Raw genomic sequence first — 23,502 nt, 5'->3', positions numbered from 1 at the left:
TCCCTAAATAAACAGATGATACAAATTTCCCTAAAGCTTCACGCAGGAGGCAGGTGCAAAGGTAACAAAGGGAGTCAAGATCAGGAAGTTATTGTAAATTTTAGTTTACAGCTCTTCTACGGGTTTTGTGTTCAGAGTAAATCATTTTACTTTGTAAAACTATGAGATAAAGTTTACACAATTTCTCTGTCTATGTGCCTCAGCTGTGATTTGGGAATAAATTCTCCAGCAAGTTTAAGTGAGAAAATATCATTCACAGGGACAGAATGAATGAAACAGATGTACAATTCACTGGAGAGTGCATTACTCTAAATGTGTTTTTTTTTAAAGTGCAGGGCAAACGCAAATCAGTTTAGCTTTGAAGTTTGTGATATAGGAGAGATGGAAGGAAAAGTGTAATGTGATCACCTGCCAAGAGAATATGGAAATAAATCCTTCTTGCAAGTATCCTTTAGGATACATGTTTGATTTGATAACATAACGTGAAGGAGAATTTGAGCTCCCCACAATGTATGACTACACTTCCCTAAGGTCTTGGTGCTGTTGAAAAAAAAGAGCAAAGTAGGTAAAAGGAGAGCATTTGGTAGCTGTAATGCAAAAAACACATAAAAAATAAAATTGGAGAATAATTTCTTTAACAAAAGACTGCAGCAAACCTTTATATGGCGCTTCAGTATGTATACATAATCAGAGATGAAAGCAGCATATTCTGCAGCTATGACGGGGGTGGTATTTGGTACAGGCAGGGGAAATAAGTTTAAATTAAAGAATAATATAACAAAGGAAGTGATAAAAAATGTTTAGGGAATAAATAGCCTAACATAAAAAAAAAAAACTGCTTGAACAAATGTGGTGCATTTCTCTCATCGCAAACAGTCATGTAGAATAACAGTCGGGAAGGGTTTTTTTTATGTTACTATAATAAAATGCGGCATTTTAAATGTGATTAAGCAGAAATATTAAGAAACATATGGCAGTTTAGTTCCCAGCTATCACGTCAAGGTGAACTGACTGAATTGTTTTTGGTTACATTAAAAAAAAAGTTATAACATTTTTTAAATCTTATAACCTCATCAAATGGCCATTTGTTATCAGTCCAATGCATATTGCCAGGAAGTGGCCTCCTCTTCTCATGACATTTAGCCATTTGAATGAAAGTAATGATGAGTATGTTTCCAGTTTAATACAATAACTGTAGTTTAAGTTCTTACAGCTGTATTTAGCTTTCATTTTGATTCAATCTTTAATTTTGCTTTTACTCTTTGTTTACGTTCAACGTCACGTCTTTGTTCTGTTAGCCACCCTTCATTTCTTTGTACCCAACTTCCAAGGAGCCAGACTTTCTTGTAATTTTCTAAGTGGTCTTAAATGATAGTTCTCCGAGCTATCTGAAGGTCCTTTAAAGTTTTTTCTTTGGACATCTGCTTCCCCCTCCCATATTTTCAGTCCAGACTTTTCACACAATTATCTTTTTCTTTTTGATAACCTATGAATCCTTTAAGTATAAAAAACCTAACTCAAGGGATGAATCCATGCCGTGTCTAAAATTAAACAATTTTAAATTGTGTTACTGTTAATCTATCACAAACACAAATAAATCGTTGCCTTCTCTTCAGTTGAATCTATGAAAAATGCCAAAGGTAACAGTTTGACAGGCATAAAAATACTATCTTTATTCTAAAGAGCTATTTGCCAAAATGTTGGTGTAGGTGGTGCATGGTGATGCACCTGTACTTAACAAAATTTGAGGAAACTGAACAAGTAGCAGACAAAAGGTGGCAGCTGTAAAAGGCTGTCTACTGTTAGATTATAATATTATTTTATGCCACGTTATACCTCTAACTAAAGATTGTGAATTATTATGTAGTTTTAGTTTGCATTATTCTCCTGAATTAGAAGAAGCTGATAACTATTGCATTCGTTAAACTGATTTGCATTACATTAGACTGCTGATTTATTGTGGATGAATGATATTGTTTTATGATGTTATAAGAAATACTGTTTGCAGAAAGTCATCGCCTTATTTGTCTGATTAGAAGAGAACAGAACATGCTGGAGTTTTCTGCCCCAACTCAGCAGGAGCAGATAAACGGGGAGCCAAGGTCGTAGCTTAGGCGCCGTGTGAGAGAAAAGCATGTGAATGTTTAGGCTTTTATGATAAGGTGGGAGAACCAGAGGCTATAAGAGTTTGAGCAATAATAATAACTGAACAGTATCTGAAGGTCATGTCGTTAAGAAACAGGAAAAATATCTCTGTAACAAGATCTGACAGATACACCTGACTGTTCACTTGATCCATCTACTGTTTGCCCAAGCTTCATTAAAACATTCTCAATTGAAGGGTGGCTGTCAAGGAAAATGTTGTTATTTTTGGTTAAATCATAGTCAGAGAACATACACATCGCCAATACATTAAAAGCCTGAATAGAAAAAATCACACGCAATAAAACACTATCAGACATGGACTGGCCTCAACATTTTTCAGCCTGTATCTCAGCATTCTTGAAGCACTGTGGAAACATCTTGGCAGAGAGTGGAGCTAAAGGCAGCCAACATTCAAAGAAGAGCTTTGCAATGTCCTTCACGAAACCTGGAGAACTGTCTTAGTCCATTTTTACCATGCTCAGCTTTTATACTTTTATGCTTGTGTTTTGTTTTGTTTTTTTACCCTATGTCTAAATTTTATTTTGCCGTGTTTATTATATTTTATTGCTGCTACTGTTCTTGTGTTATTGTAAGGTGACCTTGAGGGTCTTAAAGGCGCCTAAAAATGAAATGTATTATTATTATTATTATTATTATTATTATTATTATTATTATTATTATTATTATTATTATTATTATTATTATAGAACTCTTTCTGAACACTAAAGAAATTACAAGAAAGCTTGGAGAGAGAGTTCAAACTATGTTGCAAAATAAAGATGGTCACTGAGTTTCATGATTACTGACTTATACAAAACTGATTTTGCCTTATATGCTATACTTATATATATATTATTTCTATCAGTTTTGCATGCTTTAAATTGTCATACCTAATTCCAATTTTTCTAGCATAATATAAAGAAATGAACGGTAGCTTAAAACATTTACACTCTGAGGCACCAAAATACTAGTCTGGAAAAAACATAGTCTGTGTGGTTTCCCTTTATCATTGCCTGCAATCAATAACTGCCTTTCAAACCTGCTAGTAGGGGATGAATCCCAGTAGTCCTATCTATGGGACTGAAAATAAAAACCACTGAATGGTCTGATAACATTATAGTGGTCAGTATATACAATATATAAAATGTTAGAATTGAAAGCAATGGGTAATTGTGAATAATTTGTTCTCTGTGCATGAAATGCATTACATTTCCTCTTCAAATGTTCTCATAAGACCACTACATTTTTCACAGACAGGACCTTAAAGTTCTGAGTATTAGGTATAAAAAGAATTCTTAGGATAATAATGAAAAGGTTGACTGCTCCCATCTAGACCTGTGATATTAATTCCATGTGGGACTGGCTCCCTATGTACAAGCCAGTGCCTAACAGACCCACTGCTGCTACACTTAACTCAACGGTGTATAAATTTATGCTTGATTTAGATGGATTACAGTTACTTTAGACAGTTTTTGTCAGTTTGAAAATAAGCAACAACAGAAAAAAAATTGTAATATTAGGAAAAGCCTTGTTTATGGCATTGTGTCATTGATGGCAACATCAGGTACCCATAGTTTTCTGTTTTTCAAGGTTTATGCTACGATTAAACAACCTATCAAAGTGTCCTAAACCATGACTTTCATTTATGTTAATGCTATCGTGCATGTGTGCGAGTCCGTCTGTGTAAGGGAATAAACTAGGGATTTGCTGAAGGTCTGTGTGCTTTTGGAATAATCATCTATCTAAATACATTTCACCCATTAGAGCTTATGTAAATGCTGTTTTTCTTTTGAAGTAAATCCATGGTTAATATATTTAGCACCTGAATATTACAAATAAATTTTACTATTACTCAAATTTAAAATAAAAACATCATAGAGTAAAGAAAAGTACCTATTTAAGTATTTAAATATTCTAAAAGTCTCAATTAGAAATAATAGAGACTGAATAAGTATGAATATGTTGGTTCGAGGAGTAACAAGCTTGACAATGTTCTCTGTTCTTTGGAGAGATGTGTTGTAATGCTGAAATATTAAACCAATTATTGGAGAAGACTAAGAGCTGTGCTCTTTGACTTGGTGACAGTATACTGCAAGTGGTGTTTCCATGGTTTCAGTTAATTCACAGTAATAATGCATCAACCTATTTTCCTCTTAAAGCACAGAATTTGAGAGCTATTAATATATTTCAATGGCCAAAAAATATGGATGCTACATAATGTACCTCCTGCTACGTGACACCAGAGGTCAAAATTTGCTATTTTTCATGAACAAAAAAAACCGGACACGTTCCCTCATTAAATGTCACGTAATTGCCAGGGAAATCAAAGCTCACACTGGTCTGTTTGCAGGAGGATCAGGTCAATACCATGATGTTGTGTGTAGGCACTCTGCTCTGGGAAATATTTCCCATTATCATCTTTACTGTAATGCATTGATGAAAGCAATAGCTTGAAATATAGAAAAGCAGTTTAGATACTCTGAAAACCCGGTGGACTCTATTTGTAATTTGTAGTGCGGAATAATAAATGTTTGGCTACCACTCAGCTCGAATTTATGCACTACATCACCTAAGACTGCCTACTAACATGTCATTTAGCAGGTGCCTATAATGACTTAAGTGATATAAACAGAAGAGAGAAAAATATGCAAAGCGAATATAATGATGTCATGAATATATTATGATTATGACTAACTTTTGAATAATATGCATCTATCGATCATGGTTCTAATATGCACAAAGTATAAAAAACATGTCATTTACTTGATCATAATCCCCTTTTTATTTTTCATTTCTTATTTACTTTACTTAGTTATTAGTGTTCATTTCATTATTGTTGCTATTATTAGCTTGAGTGTAGCTCAAGCAATTAATACCTGTCTTAACAATAACAACAACCTAGCATCAAGAAAAAATATGCAAAATTAAATTCTTAACATGAGTGACAGGTCTTGTTAAAAAGAAAAGAAAAGAAAGAAAAGTTTGATCATTATTGGTGTATATAGTAAGTTTTGATGTAAAACTTCCATGACCCCTCAGCAAGGCACAGGAAACTGATCAAATATGTATCAACTTTACACCATGTTAACTCTGGTCTTATAGTGAAGAAGTGACAGTTTCAGTGTTGTGAATGTGAAAATCCCCACTGGAGCCTGTCAATCTGGGATAAATTTGACAAAGCCTTTGTAGAGCTAAGAATATCTTGAAATATTTCCTATTGCTGCTTCTCTGCTGCCATTGGCAAAAATGTAAGTAATTCAGGATCAGCCCAGTGCAGTGTTTGAGAACAATATCTTCTTGTTGTTGTTGGTTCTTTTTTTTGACAGAAAGCAGAAAAGTTGAGCACTGAGAATGGTTTAAAGTCAAACACAATTACAAGAATCATCTGTTACATCTGCACCGCGCACACAGTTTTTTTTTTATAACAGCCTTGTGATAAAATGATTTGGCTTCCATTTTCTTTTTCTTATTTTGTTACATTAAAGATAGAGACACAATAATCACATTGACTTTCAGTGTGATAATTGTCAGCATATTAATTTTTATTAATTTATCAAATAAAGGGAAAAGCAACATTGTATCTCTTCAAAGCTAAAATACCTGAAAACATTTGCAAATAGTCAGTTGCTCTGCTTATCCTTAATATCAATTTTGGTTTTATGTGTTTTTTTTCCTCCATCTCTCATATTACACAAGCAAACAGACACAAACAGACTGAGAAGAATGTAGTCACTCCAACAAAAGACTCCACTTCACCCAACCTCAAAAAAAGGTTTAATGTGTTGTGGAAAGGCTTCTGTAAAAGTGCTTTTTTTTTTTGTTGAATGCGAACATGGATGGATGCTGATGGCAATGACGGAGAAACACCAACATAAGCTATCCTGAGTCACGGAGGTAAGCTGAGCACAGAAACCCAATTTGCACCCAGTTTATCTGTGCTGAGATAGCTTATCTTTATGGAAAAAAGTATGTTAATGCAAGGTGAAGAGCACATAGAACAGACTGGGCACACTCTTAAAAAATGAATTCTCCTTGAACACATAGCTGTACCTCATTCGAATATCTCAATCAAAACCCATTTTGAAGCGGACCATGTTCATTTACTATTTGTCATTTTGTTCACATGCTCAAGACTCCAGAGAAGCGGAGTCAAATGCCAAAAAACCATGAAGAGATGTTATTATCCACAGAACATACCCAGATACAGACTGCCTGGTGACATCAGGCATGAATGTCAGACAGAGTTTAGTTGGGGCACTGTTGCACCTAGTTTTCATTATGTTTGGTTGAGCACAAGGTTACGAGCAATAATATAAGGTTACCTACAGTTTTGGTGTTATCTAGGTCGCTCACATGTACACACGCGACAGACACAAACAGACATAAACACAGGCGTTTGCCAAGTCGGATCACATTCAAGACACTCATTTCCCTGTCTCCGATTTATTCGCCTAGTTAAATTACCGTCATGAATCATATAAAATTACCCATACAACAATATTTGTAAATTGCCCTTAGTTTTTATGTCATAAAGGCATTGTACAAGAGCTATTCTCAAAAATCTAGATGATTTGAAATATTATTGTATTCTTGTTTGTTTGTTTTTATTTATTATTCATTTGCTTAAAAAATCTGTAATAAATAAGTAAATAAAGCAAGGTATGCCTTAAAATTCTCTTCATACAGTGCCTCCAAGCACACTGTAGCTATGGCTATGGAGGGTACCTTCAGATTGTAGTCTGGCAGTTCCTCGTTGAGTTATATAAAATGCTTAGAGCTCAGCATCACAGAACTGGTTGGTATGCCATCACCATAGAAAGCAATTGTGTCCAGAGGGACTACTTCTATATCCAGTTACCTCCCAAAGTGAGTGCTCAATCAGGGCTAGAACTATGAAAAAGGAACATACACTGTTTCGCCTTCCAGAAAAGTAAAGATTTAAATGTTTCATCATCTCCTAAACAGTTTCACAGAGATCAATTTGTTTTTTCAAATCAACCATACATTTAAAAGAAAACCTTTTTTTATTAACGTGTCAAACTTCTGATTGGTTATGGTTTTGGTAAGGTTGCCTTGCTGTAAAATAGAAATCCTATGCTATCTTTTACACAGTGACCCTGAATTCGCAGCAAACAGGGCACTTTAACACTGACAAGCAATTTCTTTTAACCACTGGCTCAGTTTCTATATCTGACCATATAGTTTTCTCCCAGTCAAGACCACCGTTCAAAAAAAATTGCAATCAATTTTTCAAGACATCTGCCATTTGGTCAGTGTAACTGAACTGCAGCCTACACAAAACACCGTTTTCATGAACCTGCGAATGTTAACTGGATCTCTCTTTTTTTTTTTCAGCACAAAAGCCTCCTACAAGTATGCGTCCGATTTGAAAAGTGACTGTCGGCAGCTTTCCACCGAGAGTCCATATGGTCTCTGTATTTATGAGGTGATGAGGCTTGCTCCTGGGGTTCAGAGTGGTCATTATCTGGGAGATGCTACAGCTCCAGTAGTTAAGGTCACCCGGTCTACACCAGATATCCTCACACTCTACCAGAACTGGAGGATACTAAATGTATAATCATCTCTGACTCCATAAAAGCAGGGTCTACCCAGACTGATCATTATATGAGCTTATTGTAGGATCCATCCTGGCTTTATATCCTGCTATTTCAGCACCATCCCAAATAGCACATCTTCACTATCATTTTTTTCTAATACCTGGACATACCTGCCTATAGTAGACAGATGGGTATCAAACACTGGAAGATGTTACCTTGTATTTTTGACACCTTTGGAATCCATTTATAAATTGAGAAAAAAAATGTGCCCAATAAAATCATGCATAACACATGCCAAAACTTCAGGGATGATATTTTTGAAGCCACAGCCACGAGGGAGCTGTGACCTCAGTTAACATGTCACACTGCTGCCTTTGTAGAAATTTCTAAAATTCTCACCATTAGAGTAAGTCTGGGTACACATTTTTATGCATTTCTTTAACTGCAGCATTATGTGGAAAATATTTCTAGTGACAAGTAAGATTTTCTAGTCTGACAACAGTCTAGTATCACTTTGAAGGTGTAATTGGGAGAAAAAGCAATTTGCAATGTTCAAAGAGGTTCAAAATGACCCTACAACTATGCACACTGGGAGTTGTTAAAGTTTAGATATCACACCACAAGGTCAAATACGCTGTTGTAAATTAAAGGTCTTATGAGTAATTGATGAGAAATTATGTAGAACTGAATCAACGTATGTCCTTAAAGCCCACTTGTGTATAAATATCAGCAGGTATATTTAACAAACCCAGGCTCTCACAGAGAACATGTAATTACTTGAATTGAATGAACTGCAAAGCACACAAAATTATTTAATTAAACTAAACTAATTGCACCCTTTATTCTTCATTTCAGTGCACATTGTAAGATCAGTGTGGCGTTATGTATAGGCTGTTACACAGTAGAATTTATCATTTCCGTTGGTGTAATATTACTAAATCTAAAATACTCCAGGTCCCATACAAATGTGGCTGTTCACCCTTTTTTAAGAAGCCTAGATCAGTGATAGATAAATTTGTGGAACACTGGCTGAATCTCTGTGTTTGCCAAGCCCTCGTGCTACTGTTTGTGCCCCATAGATATAGTGAGAATTATCTCTGTTAAACCAAATGGTTTTGCAAGTTTGCAAGTGAAAAGCATGACATTCAGTGACTTACCAGATGCAATATGTGCCATGTTTTTTATATTTTGTTTAGGCCCATGCGAAACCATGTGTTGTACCACGTGATGATTTTAAATGTATATGTGGTTGTAATTCAAAAAATGCCATTCACTGCTGCAGTGAATGCTGGGTAATTACAGTAAAAAAGAAGGAATGACCCTTTTGTTGTAAATGGGTATGGAATGCAAACAGATATGCTTACCTTCAGCTCTGCTGAGCTTTTACACTCAGGAGTTTAGCACCTTGAGTTTTCAGTTTCAGTCAAACTCATACTTGACAAAATGTGACTGGTTAAAACACTTTGCCATCTGTGTAAATCTTATAGATACATACCTAAAGTAAAAAAGAGACAACTAGAATGGTAACTCTAGCGCATATCTTCCAACAAGACCAACACTCTTATGTCAGACTGCACCAGATGTTAATGGCTGCTTCATTTGCCCATCCATGATTCACCTCTCCACCAAGTTTTGTGAAATTTGGCTGTGCAGTTTTTGCATAATGTCTGTCACAAACAAATCAACAAACAGACAATGCAGAAAGCACTTTTACATCTTCAGCTCTTGCCTTGGTGAAGGAATGATTATTCTTCCGTGTCAGAGTGAACTCCTTGGTGTGAACACACCTTCTGAATGTCACCCTCACGCCGTGGTGGTGGCGGCACAAGGTGGTGACACTGTTTCTGATTCTTAAGTTAATTTTTGAACTGCTCTTCTCAATGGTGTGAAGGCTCTAATATATTCATCTGTGTCCTTTCAAATGTTAAGATCCTCAAATTTGGAAACACATTTCCTTTTTCTTCCTTTTCCACACAAAACTACCAAAAACCAGAGTAAATCTTTGAAACACCAGTATGCTATACTACTACTCTATGTAATGGCTTAACCTGCATTTTATAATGGCAGTCACAGGAGGTGAAGGAAATAGCAGACATATACAATGACACTTCTCTCAGCCTTTTACAGTGCGCCTTCCTGCTCCACACCTTCTCTTACTTTCCCCTTCTTGCTCTAAGCTTAGCAGCTTTAAGGCCCCCCCCCCAAGCAAAGCATGCTCTCTGGCTCTGAGCACTGGCATCTCTTGCATCGGTATGCAGCTCCCGTACACACTGCTGATCCCTCTTTATGAGGACATGAGTTTCAGTGCTTTTATCCCCCACCTTCCCTTGCAAATATGCCTGCATTCAGTATCTACACTTCAGCTTTAGAGACCTGTGGGAAGCTTTTAAAGAGGAAGTCAATAAAAGGGTATAAACATGCATGAGCTTAACTTTGTGCTTTTGGTGTCTTTATTCTAAAGTTAGATTTTCTGGATAGCATCTCACTCATGCAGATTTATAAAACAAAATAATTTCCCAGTTCTTGCACTGAAGCACAGCTAGAATTTTTAGCATTACTGTTTTTGTAAGCAAAAAAGAAAGAAAAAAGAAAAGTGTTGTTTAGCTTTAAAAGAATTAAGAGAATTATGATAATTATGCGTTTTATTTTTTAAATCAATTGGATATGTTTACCATCAATGTTAAGATATGATTTATTGTTTGTGCGAACATTACTGGACATCATCTATACCAACAGATATATATAGTGGGCTTATAAAAGCCAGATTTAGAACAATCATATACTTATTAATTAAGTACCAAGACCTGAAAATACTTATTTATTAGATCAATTGTTTGATGCTATACCTTTTAATGTGCTAACTTTGTTTGTTCTCTCCTAATACAAACAGAAAATGCGATGTAACCAACGCATGCAGAGCTTGAAAACTGCAAATGTATGTTGCATGTTAAACTGTCTTCAGGCGGTGTATACGGCAGGGATTAGTCTACACATAAGTACTTGCAAGTTTGCTTAATAAAATAAGAAAATAAACAGGTTAGATTGGTGCTGTTTTCCGGATGCTCTCGGGCACAAAAGCAGGCTCTTTGCTTATTTTGCATTAATAAACACACTGGGGACAAAGAATAAAATCCAAAACACATGGGAAAATGGCATAAAATATTTCCTGACATGAAGACGTTTCTAATTAAAGTCCTCTTTGTGTACTCTTTACATTGGCATCTTTTTCACCTTTTCAACTTCCTGCAAGTTTTCTCATAAATACGGAGATGTAGAAATCTAAAGAGGAGTGAAGACACCAAATTTCCTTATGACATGAATCTTTCCAGGCACCGTATGATAGCCTCTTTGATGGACAGGTGACCTGCCATCCACACCCGTCTGTATTCAGCAAAACGTTCAGAAAAAAACTCAGATAGTCTACAGCTCCTGAAACCCTGAGAGGGATTCAGCAAGCTGAGAATATAAATGGTTTTCATTTTTGTCCTGACAAATTATTACGAGCCTGTCTCACAAGTCAACAGTCTGTTCTTAGCACGTTTGCCGTTTCATCTTTATTTATTTTTTCCACTGTCTTTAATTTTGTACTGTGAACAAAGCATATCAAATCATGAAGCCATAAAATGCAAAACACTACCCTGGAATGAATAACTGCATTTGCCATGATTTGCTTCTTAAAAGTATATTACTTGCGAGTTGTATTCCAGCAACCTATCAAATTTCCAAAGATAGCACAACAGAGCCTCCTTTATCTGGAGCTCAGACGTCCAGTCTGACTGCTGGAGCAGTCGACTGAGGGGCCTTTATGAGCTCAGCAACCCAGCGATGCAAAATTCTACTGGCGGTGTGCAGGTGATGGGCTTTCTGAGTTAATACATTAAAATAGTAGCATTAAATCCTCATGGTAAAGTGAGCACACTTATTCCAAATGCACTTAAACTCGCTGTATTCTTTTCTCTGCAAATATGTTTGGGGCGGTCTCAACTTTACTTTGTCCAGAAAAGACATATTTTTCAAGCACTATTTGAAAACAAGGTGCTTAGTGCAAGATGAAATGATCAGAAGATTAACTGCCTTGTCAACCAAAATAAATTAAAGCTGCTACTTAATAATTAATAGTTTCAGCAATTTTAAAGGAAAAAAGAAAAACATGCAGGAGGTATGCACCACTGTAAACCAATATCCTTCTATATGGTGCTGATTAGGCATATCAAGCAATCATACATGTTTTTTACCTATAGACAATTACTTAGTTAATCAAAAAATAATTAACACAAGTAGAAAACAATTTGTATCAAAACCTATTAAAACAGATGTACATTTTCCACACAACATCATCAGTTTTGATGATGAATGAAGTGATATCTAAACTCATTACAACAAAAGACCTAATATTTTCATGAACGCCAACATTTGCCACTTCATTGTGCATTCTCTAAAGCTTGTCAACAGCTGCCTACGCACCGAGAACTCATCTTACTTCATTCAGATCAAAACTTTGTACTTGGAAAGAAAAGCTCGTGTGCACTAAACTTGCATATCAATAGTCATAGCTGCATAAAATGCGCACAGAGCCCAACAAAGGCTCCACAGCTTGTTGTCCGCCATTGTTTGCACACTCCAAAACGACCCTGACATAACTCAAAACAAGCATGGTCACTCCTGGTCAGGCTGCCAGGTGTTTGGTTGCAGTGCCATACCTCAGGCAGTCAATCATTCTCTTTGGAAGCCTCCCAAACGTTCACAGCAGAAGCAGAGAGGGACATTTATCACAGCAAACACATAATTATGTGCACAATATTTTATGGTCAACACTCAGCATTAAACACTATCAGAACCACAACTGCTTTTGAAAGGATGTCTACTATGTTGTCAAAGGACAACAGAATGAAAGTTGACATAGCTTCTAGGTAGGAAAAACGGATTATATAGCTGGTTGGTCATATGGCGGTCATCTCTGAACAAAAAAAATATTAACTTTGTTCATAGAGACTGCAGCAAAAGGAGAAAGGGGAGATCATCACACAGGGTAAATGAGATTCACAGGCTCATCCATAGTCGGGCACAAAGCCCACTTCAACAGAGATGAGGGCCAAGAGAGATTGATAAAGGTCAACACCGCAAACTGGCATAAAATGAAGTATAGGTTTCATTTCAGGCACAATACTAAAATGTAGGGACTGTAAACCTCTTGCAGAACACACGTCTACCACCTTCTCAGCAGCACAGCAGAAACTCATTCATCAAAGAAATCAACACTATTTTATTATATTTTCCAAAGATTTTATTCAAGTCTGTGAATTATTTTTTTAGAATATTTTTCGACCATTCCCTTTTCTCTGAAAATTGAATGTGTAGCTCACCATTAAATAGTTAGAGAGCCTTGAACTACTTAGAACAATATTAAATAAATGTCCACTAGGCTCAATTCTGCTGTTTGTTAAGGATGTTTAAACCTTTAAAGGTAAATGCATTACAACTGAATCCCAGAAACAGTGAAAACACTGCAACATTAAGACATTTGATTTTTGTTTTGAGTGTTTATTCAGTTCTGTTTACACCACAATCTCATTTTTTCTATTATGTGCTTGATAGCTACAGTGAATTGCAGGGTCAGCATCATCACCTGCACAGTAAACGTCTAGTTATTTTATATACAATACTCAATGTGGCTGCAAATGATGATATAATATCCTCTCCCGACTGTGAAGTCTCACAGTATAAAACCTGAGATTTGTGACATAACACTTCAAATGCTCCATAGGTCCCAGCTTTAGCGGGAAGTGGGAAATGTTTTGACTCATCTGTCTGAAATCATAGAAATATATGTAAATTCTGTTTTATATCGGATACCCCTTTAAGATGTGTGAACACGGGCACCTCTTCAGGAAGGCAGCGACTGATGTAAGCACTGCTTTTACCTATTTTCAGTGTGACCAACTGTGGCATTAGACTTATCATGAGTATCTTGGAACGGGCTCCTTGGGAAGTAGAAAAATCTCTTAACCTTTTTCGTTTAAATACAGGTCAAAATAATCTTTAATAGTGTAATTGCCCTTTCAGTCTATCAGCTTCATTGCTGAGCTTATACCCACTCAGAGGGGGCATGGTGTGTAAAAGTGCTATGACAAAGAGCTTGGCAAAGAGAGACTGACAGCACGCAGAATATAGTTGAGGCAGTGAGCTGCTAATCTTAAAGCCCCTTCCCCACTTGTCTGAGCACATTTGCCTCTGGCTTGAGGCTTATCCCTACAGATGTATATCTGTCAACAGAAAGCAAGCAGGGCAGCAGTGGCTCTTTTGGAGCACATTTGTCCCCTTTACTGGATTACCATTTGCAGTGGCATAAAGCACAGCATCAGAGCCAGCACTTGGCAGCTGGGAGACAATCTGCAGGGATAAGCTAACCCTCAGTAGTGGTGAACGGGTATCCGTGAATGTAAACCACCTTCCTCTGCCATACCTCGCCTTCAGCTCAGCCAGCTTATTCCTGCTGACTGATTATTCCAACCCACAGGAGATGCTCCCATGCATACGCTCACAGGTTCCCTGTGTGTGACATTTAGGGCTTTACTTTTGACTGGGTCGAATATGTATTTTTTTAAGAGATTTTAAATACACTTCAGTGCATGCTGGAACAAAACTCCATGCTCAGAAAAAGAAAAAAGGGGAAAAAAAGAAATGAGAAGTGGTGCACCGACTGCCATCCTATATTACACTCAAAATGATAAATCAGCAGGCAGGAGAGTTATTGATATCTATGTTGTAGCAGTGAAAGCTGCTGTTGGAATCAAACATTCTAACGGAAGAAATAACCACACTCCTCACAGCATCCTATAATAGGACACAATATCGTTTCCCCAGACAACTGCAGGGCTATACACGAAAGCAAAAAGCAGAGCCTTTGACGCTTGATTGAATCATATCCTCCGAAATTCATTTGCTTAGAATTTTGCTTTATACTTTGGGAACTGTTTGCATTATTTTTATCTTAGTGCAAGCAAAATTGTTAGAGGTGGGAGTCTTGCGCACTGACCAACAATAGTAAATGAACTGAATTTTTGTTATTTTGCTTGTGTTTGAAATTTTTCATATTGGTGGGTGCAAATGAAAACATATGAAGCCTGTCAAATGATTAATGTTATATAATTTTTGCATAATTATTAAGACAAATAAATTATATTTTCATAAAATCTAGTGAAACAAAATTGGAAAAAAAAAATTACTAAAGTTGAGAAACTAAATTAATAAATGTTGTTTCAGGCATGTTTATGGGGGTGGGAGTGGGGGTACTATAGGTAATGGGCAGTCTTTGTGATCAAGTCTAGTGTTGTACAGATGAAACAATAAGACTGTATGTATATAAACAATCAACAGAACCACCATGATACATATAACAGCCAGTGGCCAGTGAAGCCTGTCCTCTAAGCCTCAAACCAAACATTTTAGTCATCAGCATTATCATGAGCCTTCAGTATTCCAGTGCACTTTCAATCCAACTGTAGGCACAGCCTAAAGCATACCCATACCTACTTTGGATGGTTACATGGCTATGGCTCATAATGGAAATCCATATGGAGAATGTGAATTGGATTTTTACCTCCAGAAGCTCACTATATTGCTCACAAATAAGAAACCTTTAACACAGCTCTTAACTCTCCACTTTCTCTTCACCAATGGGTAAAGAAGCTATCAAAGACTTTACAAGGCACTTTTGCATTTTTAATGACTAGCCTCAATTCCCTCACTAATCAGGGAAAAGATTTTTCCTGTGCATTATGAAGGAATTATTCATCCTCAATCACCTTGTCTCTTTTTATCTGTAGTTTTGATAACTGTCATTTTGATAGCGGATAAAATGCATAAATTTCATTTATTTTCTGCTTTGCCCTCATTAAGCCCCCAACCCAATTTTCATCTCCCATCACACAGACACACACACACACAATGGTCAAACACATACCAACGTCACCTGGAGGGGTGTACTTGCCCAAATGTCTTACAAGATAAGAAATGATGAAAGACTCGGTGCTCAAACAAAAGAAAAGTTCCCTTGGTGGTATGGGAGCTTTTTGGGCTCTGTATGAAAGAAAGTGATGAAACACTTGAGAAGAGGGAATGTCAGACCGAACCAGAGAAGCTGTGGCCAACAAGGAAATGTGAAGATCATAAGACCTACAGTACATCTATGACACAATCAGCCCAAGGTCTGCAAAGTGGCTAAGCATGGCGACGCTACATGGCTAATTAGCATTAGCCTGCCGTCTTACCTGCCTCTGACGAGTCTGTCTTTATTTGCTGGCTTTGGGAAATATACAGTGATACACCATTATCGCTACGTAGGTTAACACCAGTGCAGATACAGTATGGGAACAACATCATCATTGTCACACCCAAAGCAGGAGAACAAGGCAGGCCCTCTAATAAAGGGTGCGCCATACACTCTTTATATCTATCTGCCATAGAAGCATTTGAAACATTTGGGCAGTACAGCAGTTTATGGGCTGCAGCCATAAATAAGCCCAGCAATGAATTTAGGCAAATTCTAATAGTGTAGTTGTTCCTAGAAGGATGAGTCTGCATGAAATAACTCTCAGCATTACAGAGCATGAACAGAGCTGCTGAGGCTGAAGTCGTCTACAGAATCACTGCAGTGTGTGATGCGGAGCACTGCAATTTAACTGTCGATTAGGCTGTGATCACACAGAAAATGCTGCACCTTATTGCTTACACTGAGGAGGTTATGTTTTCAGTCCCATTTGTTTATTTGTCTGTTACAGGCTATGATATCGCAAAAACTGTTCAGTGAAATTTGTTAAATGGGTAAGCAATGAATGAGTGTAGCATCAGTTTTCTATGCACGCCAGATTTCTGTGTACAAGTATATCAGGATTTCATTTAAGAATTAGCAAAACCAGATAGGAAATTCTGTAAATATCTGCCACAAACTACTGGTACAAACCAATTTTAAAAAATCCTGGCACATGTATCTTGTAATTGTCCACCTGTGTGTATTTTGCATGAAATCATTTTTCAATGCATTTTGGTTTTTAAAATCTGGCTATTTAAATAACAAATTTGGGTGACTGTGCAGCCCAGAATGTACCCTGTCTTTTCTAGCTGTTGATTTCATTTGTTTCTCGACTTCTTACATTTCCACTAAGACAGAACTTTAGGTTTTAGCGTCTTGGGGCACAGGCCTGGGCATTGGATGCATCTAAGTCTAACCTAAGTCTCATAACATCAATATTTAAGAAGCCCTTGAAGTGGGCACTGTCAGAGCTCTTGGGCAAGATGAGAAAACTCTCTGTGCCCTGTTCTCTGCCTATTCATTACCCCAAATCTGATGCAAAGTGGGCTGTGAAAAGCATACTTTTTTTGCGGCTCTCTGAAATTACCAAGTAGTGAAATTAGAATATAACAAAACTACTTTGTCTCCTCTGTCCTCTAAAAAAAAACGAGTCCATTAATTCAGTCCTGTCTCCTAAAAGTCAGGTTCTCATTCATGAAAACAAAATTCTTAATTTCATTTTGGGGAGATATATTTTCCCAGAAAGCCACCGAAAGTATGTCTGTCTCCTGAAAAGGTAAGAGTACACTGAGTCTACAAACTAAGTATTCAATCAAATTGTTTCTACTATCTAAAAGTAAGCGCTTCCACAATAGAGGAATGTAAACTTTAAAAGAGAGGGAAAAGTCAGCATTTGGGAGATTGGTCAGCAGGGGATACAAATACAGCCAAGTTTTTGACAAGGAGACTGAAAAATGAGACTTGAATCTTGGACCATTTTTCAAAGTTTCACTTTCTTGCTGTGAAGTTAAGTATACACAAAGAAACATTTTGGTTAGAGTTAGCCACATAACATTTTGGTTTGGGTAAAAACAAACCCTTTTATAACTTTCACCACATGAGAAAAGCTCCATTTTTGGAACAGGTAGCCATGCTATCATTTTTAAAGGTGAGACACCGGCGCATTTTACATGCACTTGTTCACATCGCCACTAGAGGCTAGGCAACTTTAAAAACTTACTATAGGTTGTAAAAATGGATTCCATATCTATGTAATTGTTTTCTGTGGGAGTGGTTTTCAATATTAAGAAGCTGCTTCCTTATTCACAAGGGGTCGCCACAGCAGATGGATGCACATTTGATTTGGCAGATTTTTACACCAGATGCCTTTCCTGACGTAAGGGCATCCAGGGATTTGTGTATACGCCTGGTCTCAAACCAAGGAATTTTCACGTTGGATGAATGTGCTAACTACAACATTTTAGAGTGATTGTCAGTACTGCATGGTTAAAAAAAAATCTACAAAATCCAGACTGAGAGTAGAAGGTGGATACCTTTGTTTATGACAGAAGTGTACCTGATTAATTGCTGGAAAATTTCAAAGGGATATATGTGCCATTTCAGAAAAAAATAATCTGTGAAATTGCATCTAACCCTTAAACTGCAAATGTATTTTGGAGGAAAGAGAGAGTTCAATGATTAGTCAATTGGTGTCCACTGTGTAAACAAACCACCATTAACCTGCAACACAAACATTTTTTAATACTCATAAATTGAGCATCAGCACAGGCTTACACTAACTACAAGGAGTTTTCCATGTATCCCAATAATTACAATTCACATCGTTCTTTTCCAAAGCATACCATAGGTTTTTAGACCAAGTACTTTTTTCTACCAATGAACCCTTTTTTATTTATTTCAATATAGCTTTGAAAATCTTCTTCAAAAATATTTAATATGCTTCAGAAAGTAAATCTGGGACACAGAGTTTTAAGTCCACTTATGTGTTCTTGTAAGGCTCTGTAAGCAAGGACTATTTGATAAACTCTTCCATTTGGATGTTTGCCGAGTCTTTTTCACCTCCTTTAAAAACATGACTGATAGTTATATTTACAGGTAAATACATTTCCTACAACACAGCTTATAAAAGCAATGCTTTCAATGTCAATGCTCAGACTGAATGCACTATTAAAGCTACGTTTTCCCAGTGGTTGGTGTTGCAATACCAGGCAGCATTTAAAACAAAAATCAAGTTTTGTGTGTCAGCAAATTAATTTTCAAACTACACTGACTTGAACTGATGAAAAGGGTTGCAGAGACAATGGAAAGTCAGCTAAAAAGGCATGCTTTTTTAAAAAGAACACTTTAAATAAGCAGTTATGTAACATTACACAGTTTATAGTTAATGGACTCCAAAGCATGCTAAATCACGCATGGTCATTTAACTCGAATTCATATTCCTCTTCAGTGGGGTCACATTTAAGGCAACATGGCGGGAAGTGGAAGTGGCTGTCTGTATGATTAGATCACAGCTGTACACACCTCATAATGGAATTTCAATTTCCACAGCTCAGTGAGATCAGGTAAAAGTGTTGGACAAAATCCTGCTGAAGGAAAGGACAGCAAGAATAGCACAAGGCAACGTGCATCGGGGCAAAGTAAATAAGTATTTTTGCAATTTAAAGATACATTTCAAGTCAAACTTACACGATTTTTCACCATTAGGCTGTCCAGTAAAGCGATCCAACTACGTAGTTTATTGAACACATAACAGTCATGAGAGAAAAAGGCTATTTAACAGTAACGTGATCTGATACTGGAAAAACTGATTCATTTGAGAACTGATTTTTAATTCAATGATGTGATGTGCAAGTAAGCCTGACACATATATTATTGTTTAAAGGTGCTCTAATGATCTGATGGTCTGTGGTGGTAGTGGCATCATTCATGGAGTTGCTCAATAAAGGAAGTCAGCCTCAGACTTATGGAAATTAAACCACAGGCCGAGTTAATGTGATGAGGATGATCATAGGTCATTCTCGTTGTTATTATCAGCACAGTGTACTGAATCAGCACTGACAATGTCATCAATGTCATGTGGGACAACACGTTATTAAACTGGGGAAGACGGGGATATAACTGCTTAGATATGGTAGTTTCTCATATGAAGCCCCTTGACAGCACCCCCCCCCCCCACCACCGCCACCCCTTCCGGTAGGCGTTATGCGCACTGGTCGCCTATAGGGCGGTGGCTGCGCAAGCATGTCCAAGAGCGGGACAGTCTGTGGGGAGTTGGGGACTCGTCATGAGGCGACGACGATCCCTGGCTGCAGAGAAGCGTCATGCATGCAACCTTACCTGCGTCCCCAGCCGCCCAACTCTAAATGAGTAACTACATGGCTTGTGCCTCCTAAAGAATCCCTCCTAAAACACACACACACAAGCACACACGCAAGGCACAGTTCTCGCTACATTTAACAGAGCTACATTTAACGAACGCTTAACAGAAATGTAGTCTTTGCCACATCGAAGACTTGTTATCACCTTTGTGAATTCAGTCATTTAAAGTCATGTGTGGAATGATTCAAAATGCCCAAACAAACGCGATGGCGTGACTTCATCGTGATCCGCTCAATGACACCGGACTCACAGGGAAAAAGACACACGCCACCGGTTACTGTAACATTCTTCTTTCTTTTTTCTCTTTTTTGGGCTTGCTCTGTCAGTTTCAGCGGGCATAGCCTAAACGGATGAACCAAGCAACCATGCGCGACAATAATCGACTCATCCGCAGCACGGTGTTTTATCTGTCACTTAATCCCGGAGGGAGTGCAATATATAAGTTGTCGCCGATGCAAAAACTTGTGCAGCCGCATTCTGCTTCTCATTGCGCCGCACAATTCAACTTCCAGGCATTCCAGCACACTCGGCTCTGACAGTGAACAACGACAGCTCGTCCTGCGCCTAAAACTGCTGCGCAAACACATCGTTTTATGGGAAAATCAACTCTCCCCTCACCGAATACTTGCACTCAGGTGTGACATGATCACATATGATCTTTACACTTCACGCACCCACCACCTCCCCGCACACCACGCCCGTCTACACAGCAACATCCAGTGCTCACCTTTAAAGACGCTTGCACAGAGGCTGTAAAGGATGAACATCAAGTACTGCTTGACAATCATATTCTTCTCTTTTCCTTCGCAATTCTACGTCAACACTCCACTCGCGTTTGACTCTTTTTATTCTGTCTTTATCTCTTCTCTCGTCAAGGTGGACTTATCCAGGTGAACGGCGCAGTTTCTGACTGACCGGAGTTACATTGATGAACTCTTGCCTTTTTCTGAGGAGTCCCTGTGTATTTTTCGCAGATCAGGGGGCAGTGATCACTGTAGTGAAGCAGGACGGCAGAGATGCTCGTCGGCAAAGTGCAGATCCTGCCTCCCTTTATTGCCTTTCTCTTTGACTCGCTGCAGAGAGCAAGAGTCCCGCCCACGCTTTTTGACTAATGAAGACGCTTCACCAATGGAGAACACCTAGAAATAGTTCTGATCTCCGGTACACTGTCGAAACAATTACGCCGTAGAGCGCAGTTACTTTGATACATCAGTTTCTAGAAGGGACATCGGTAGTCATGTGACAAGTTTTTTGTTTTTTTTTTTGTTAATCTCATCATTTTCTAAACACCAAAGCAGAACAATAGGCCTCTGCAGGAATATGATTATAGTTTATGCATATGGGGAAAAATATAAGGATCCAGTCCTGGCCATCACATCACCGAGCCTCCAATGCTCTAAAGTGGAGGATCCTTGCTCTCTGTTTAGTGTCAGTAGACTGAACTAAAAAAGTGCAAAAACGACCACGCCAGAGATTTAATGCATGAAAATATGCCCACAGCTAGCAGAGCTAATTTAACAATTTTAGACAGTTCTAAACAGCTACCCTAGAGCCATAAAAGCTTTATGAGCAGCCAAACAAGCTCTGTTGTCAATACCAGAGGACTCGAAATAACTGCCACTGCGACACATATTATCACTTGAAAAAAAGTTTTACAGCTTAAAGAGCACCGTGTGGTAACAACAGAAACACGTGCCCATGTTGTGTGAAGATGCATTTGCTTTCGCAGAGGTTGTGACCTGGTGTCTGGGTGCATGTCGGGAGTCAGGGCGCAGGCACGAGGGAGGTTAATGGGCACCCGGACATCCCTCTTCCTTCAAAGGTTCCCTACGAGAGGTGCAGAGAAATGAGTGTGACCATCCCTAAAGACAGAGGTGTGAGGAAACGGCAGCTCCAGCCAGGGATCGTTTTCTAAGCCGACGGCGAGGATTTTACACATGGTTTAACATGCTGCTGGGCGAATTTGGTTCAATTTTGCACAGTGCTCTTCTACGCCACTCCCACTTCAAATCAAATTGCTGACCTGGCTGTACCACCTGAGAAAGATGTGGCATAGCCCCCAATTTTAAACCAATTGCTTTTCCTTTTGCAGTATGAATCACTGGAAATAATACAGGAAGCTCCACGTTCATTCTCTAATCAGTCATTTGGATCACTCATTTTCATTGCAAACCAGAAGTTAAATAGTGTTTTCCAGCTTTTTGTGGTTATTGTAAGTTTTCATTCTGAATAGCTAAAATGGAGAGGGGGGGGGGGGGGGGGGCGGTTCTTTGTGCTCTCATTTTGTTTTGTATGCTGATGCCTATAGCCTTTTAACTTAGAGCCATTCACATCTCTAATCCCTGGGGAATCACTGATGCCTTTCTGAACTGTAAACCTTGAAGGACTGAGTGCTCTTGTGTGACATACATTCTCTGTACAACTCACTTATAATTCAAAGCAGACCTATACAATTACCATGAGGATGGTGGTAAAGAATCAATCCCGTGAGTCCTGAAGGTCAGTTCCTCGTCATTTCATTAGATCCTTGAGAGTAGAATTCTACTCATGCACCTTTTCAACGGCAAGGATTTATTGACCATGTGAGTTCAGCAGAAAAGCACACGGTGCTGACACAGATCTGTAATGCAGAGGAGCATGTTCCCCTTTGTATTTATCTCCCGGGCATTATATTGCATAGCATTCTTTGATTTGTACCATTTAAAATGCCCCGTTGTGTTTGTACCGTCAGATTTAACAAGGTCACCAGCATACACTTGAGAATTCCAAGTACCTGTTAAGACACAACACACTTTTTCCCCCTTTTGTGTTGTTTAATGTTCAAGACTGCAAAGTCCACAAGAGATATTAAAACCAGGGAGAAGAAAGTTTAGGCCAAGATGAATTACAGTGTTTGCATGAACCTGCCACTGATAACAGTGATCTCACTGACTGAAAAGCAACCAATCCAGATGCAGTATACACAATCAATTTCAGTGAGGATATGAATGACAGAAGTCATAAAGCTTGAATGCTTTATCTAAATGATGAAGTACTGAATCCAGGATTAGGGCAGAGACCATGTAAGTGCTTTTGTCACTAGAAAAAAAAATATAACTGCAGAACAGAATCCTGATAAATATTTAAAATTCATGCTGAAGTTTTGGATATCAAATTTCATAATCCAGTGCAGCAGACACATACATATTTTTACCCTATCAATGCACCTCAGGGAAATAACAGCTGTTCTCTCTGGCTCGAACTTAAAAAATGGCCTACAATGAAAGCTTTATGTTCTTTTGTGCCTTTTTCTTATTCCTGTAAGAACATTTGCTATTAATGGCTGGTGAGAAGGCAATTCCATCTGTTTATTAGCTTATTGATAGGACACTGGGAATAGTTACATCTAACAATGTGCTTTCTGCACCAGGCAAACTACATGCAAGTCAGCACTGTATGAAATCTTTAGTATGTGCAGCAAAATTAGAGCTACACATTCAAACATCCTGTCTGGGAACGTATATTATATTACAAATTTTATTCCAATTACCTTCTTCCAGTAAATGGAAGAAGAAAATATTTGTGTAATCAATTATTTGATTTTCTTCTTATATACTCTCTCCTCTTTCA

At 37.9% G+C, this 23,502-nt stretch overlaps 1 protein-coding gene across 5 annotated transcripts in view; it reads right to left on the bottom strand.

Moving 5' to 3' along the window:
• The window catches only part of cadm2b (cell adhesion molecule 2b), a 154,289-nt gene extending 132,809 nt beyond the window's left edge, over window positions 1–21,480 (bottom strand). For 2 of the 5 annotated variants that reach the window (XM_026191244.2, XM_026191245.2), the window contains exon 1: window positions 20,621–21,478. In XM_026191244.2, coding sequence (XP_026047029.2) covers window positions 20,621–20,681 — 61 coding nt within the window. In that variant the 5' untranslated portion in view covers window positions 20,682–21,478. Of the gene's footprint in view, window positions 1–20,620 lie in introns of all 5 variants that reach the window. The other 3 variants (XM_026191247.2, XM_026191248.2, XM_026191246.2) reach the window with 2 other exon arrangements.
• Between the last annotated feature and the right edge of the window lie 2,022 nt (window positions 21,481–23,502).

Source organism: Astatotilapia calliptera, chromosome 14 (genome assembly GCF_964374335.1).
Source record: "Astatotilapia calliptera chromosome 14, fAstCal68.1, whole genome shotgun sequence".
Lineage (NCBI taxonomy): Eukaryota > Metazoa > Chordata > Actinopteri > Cichliformes > Cichlidae > Astatotilapia > Astatotilapia calliptera.
The sequence above is the reverse complement of the archived record's forward strand: the minus strand, read 5'-3'. Positions and strand labels throughout refer to the sequence as shown.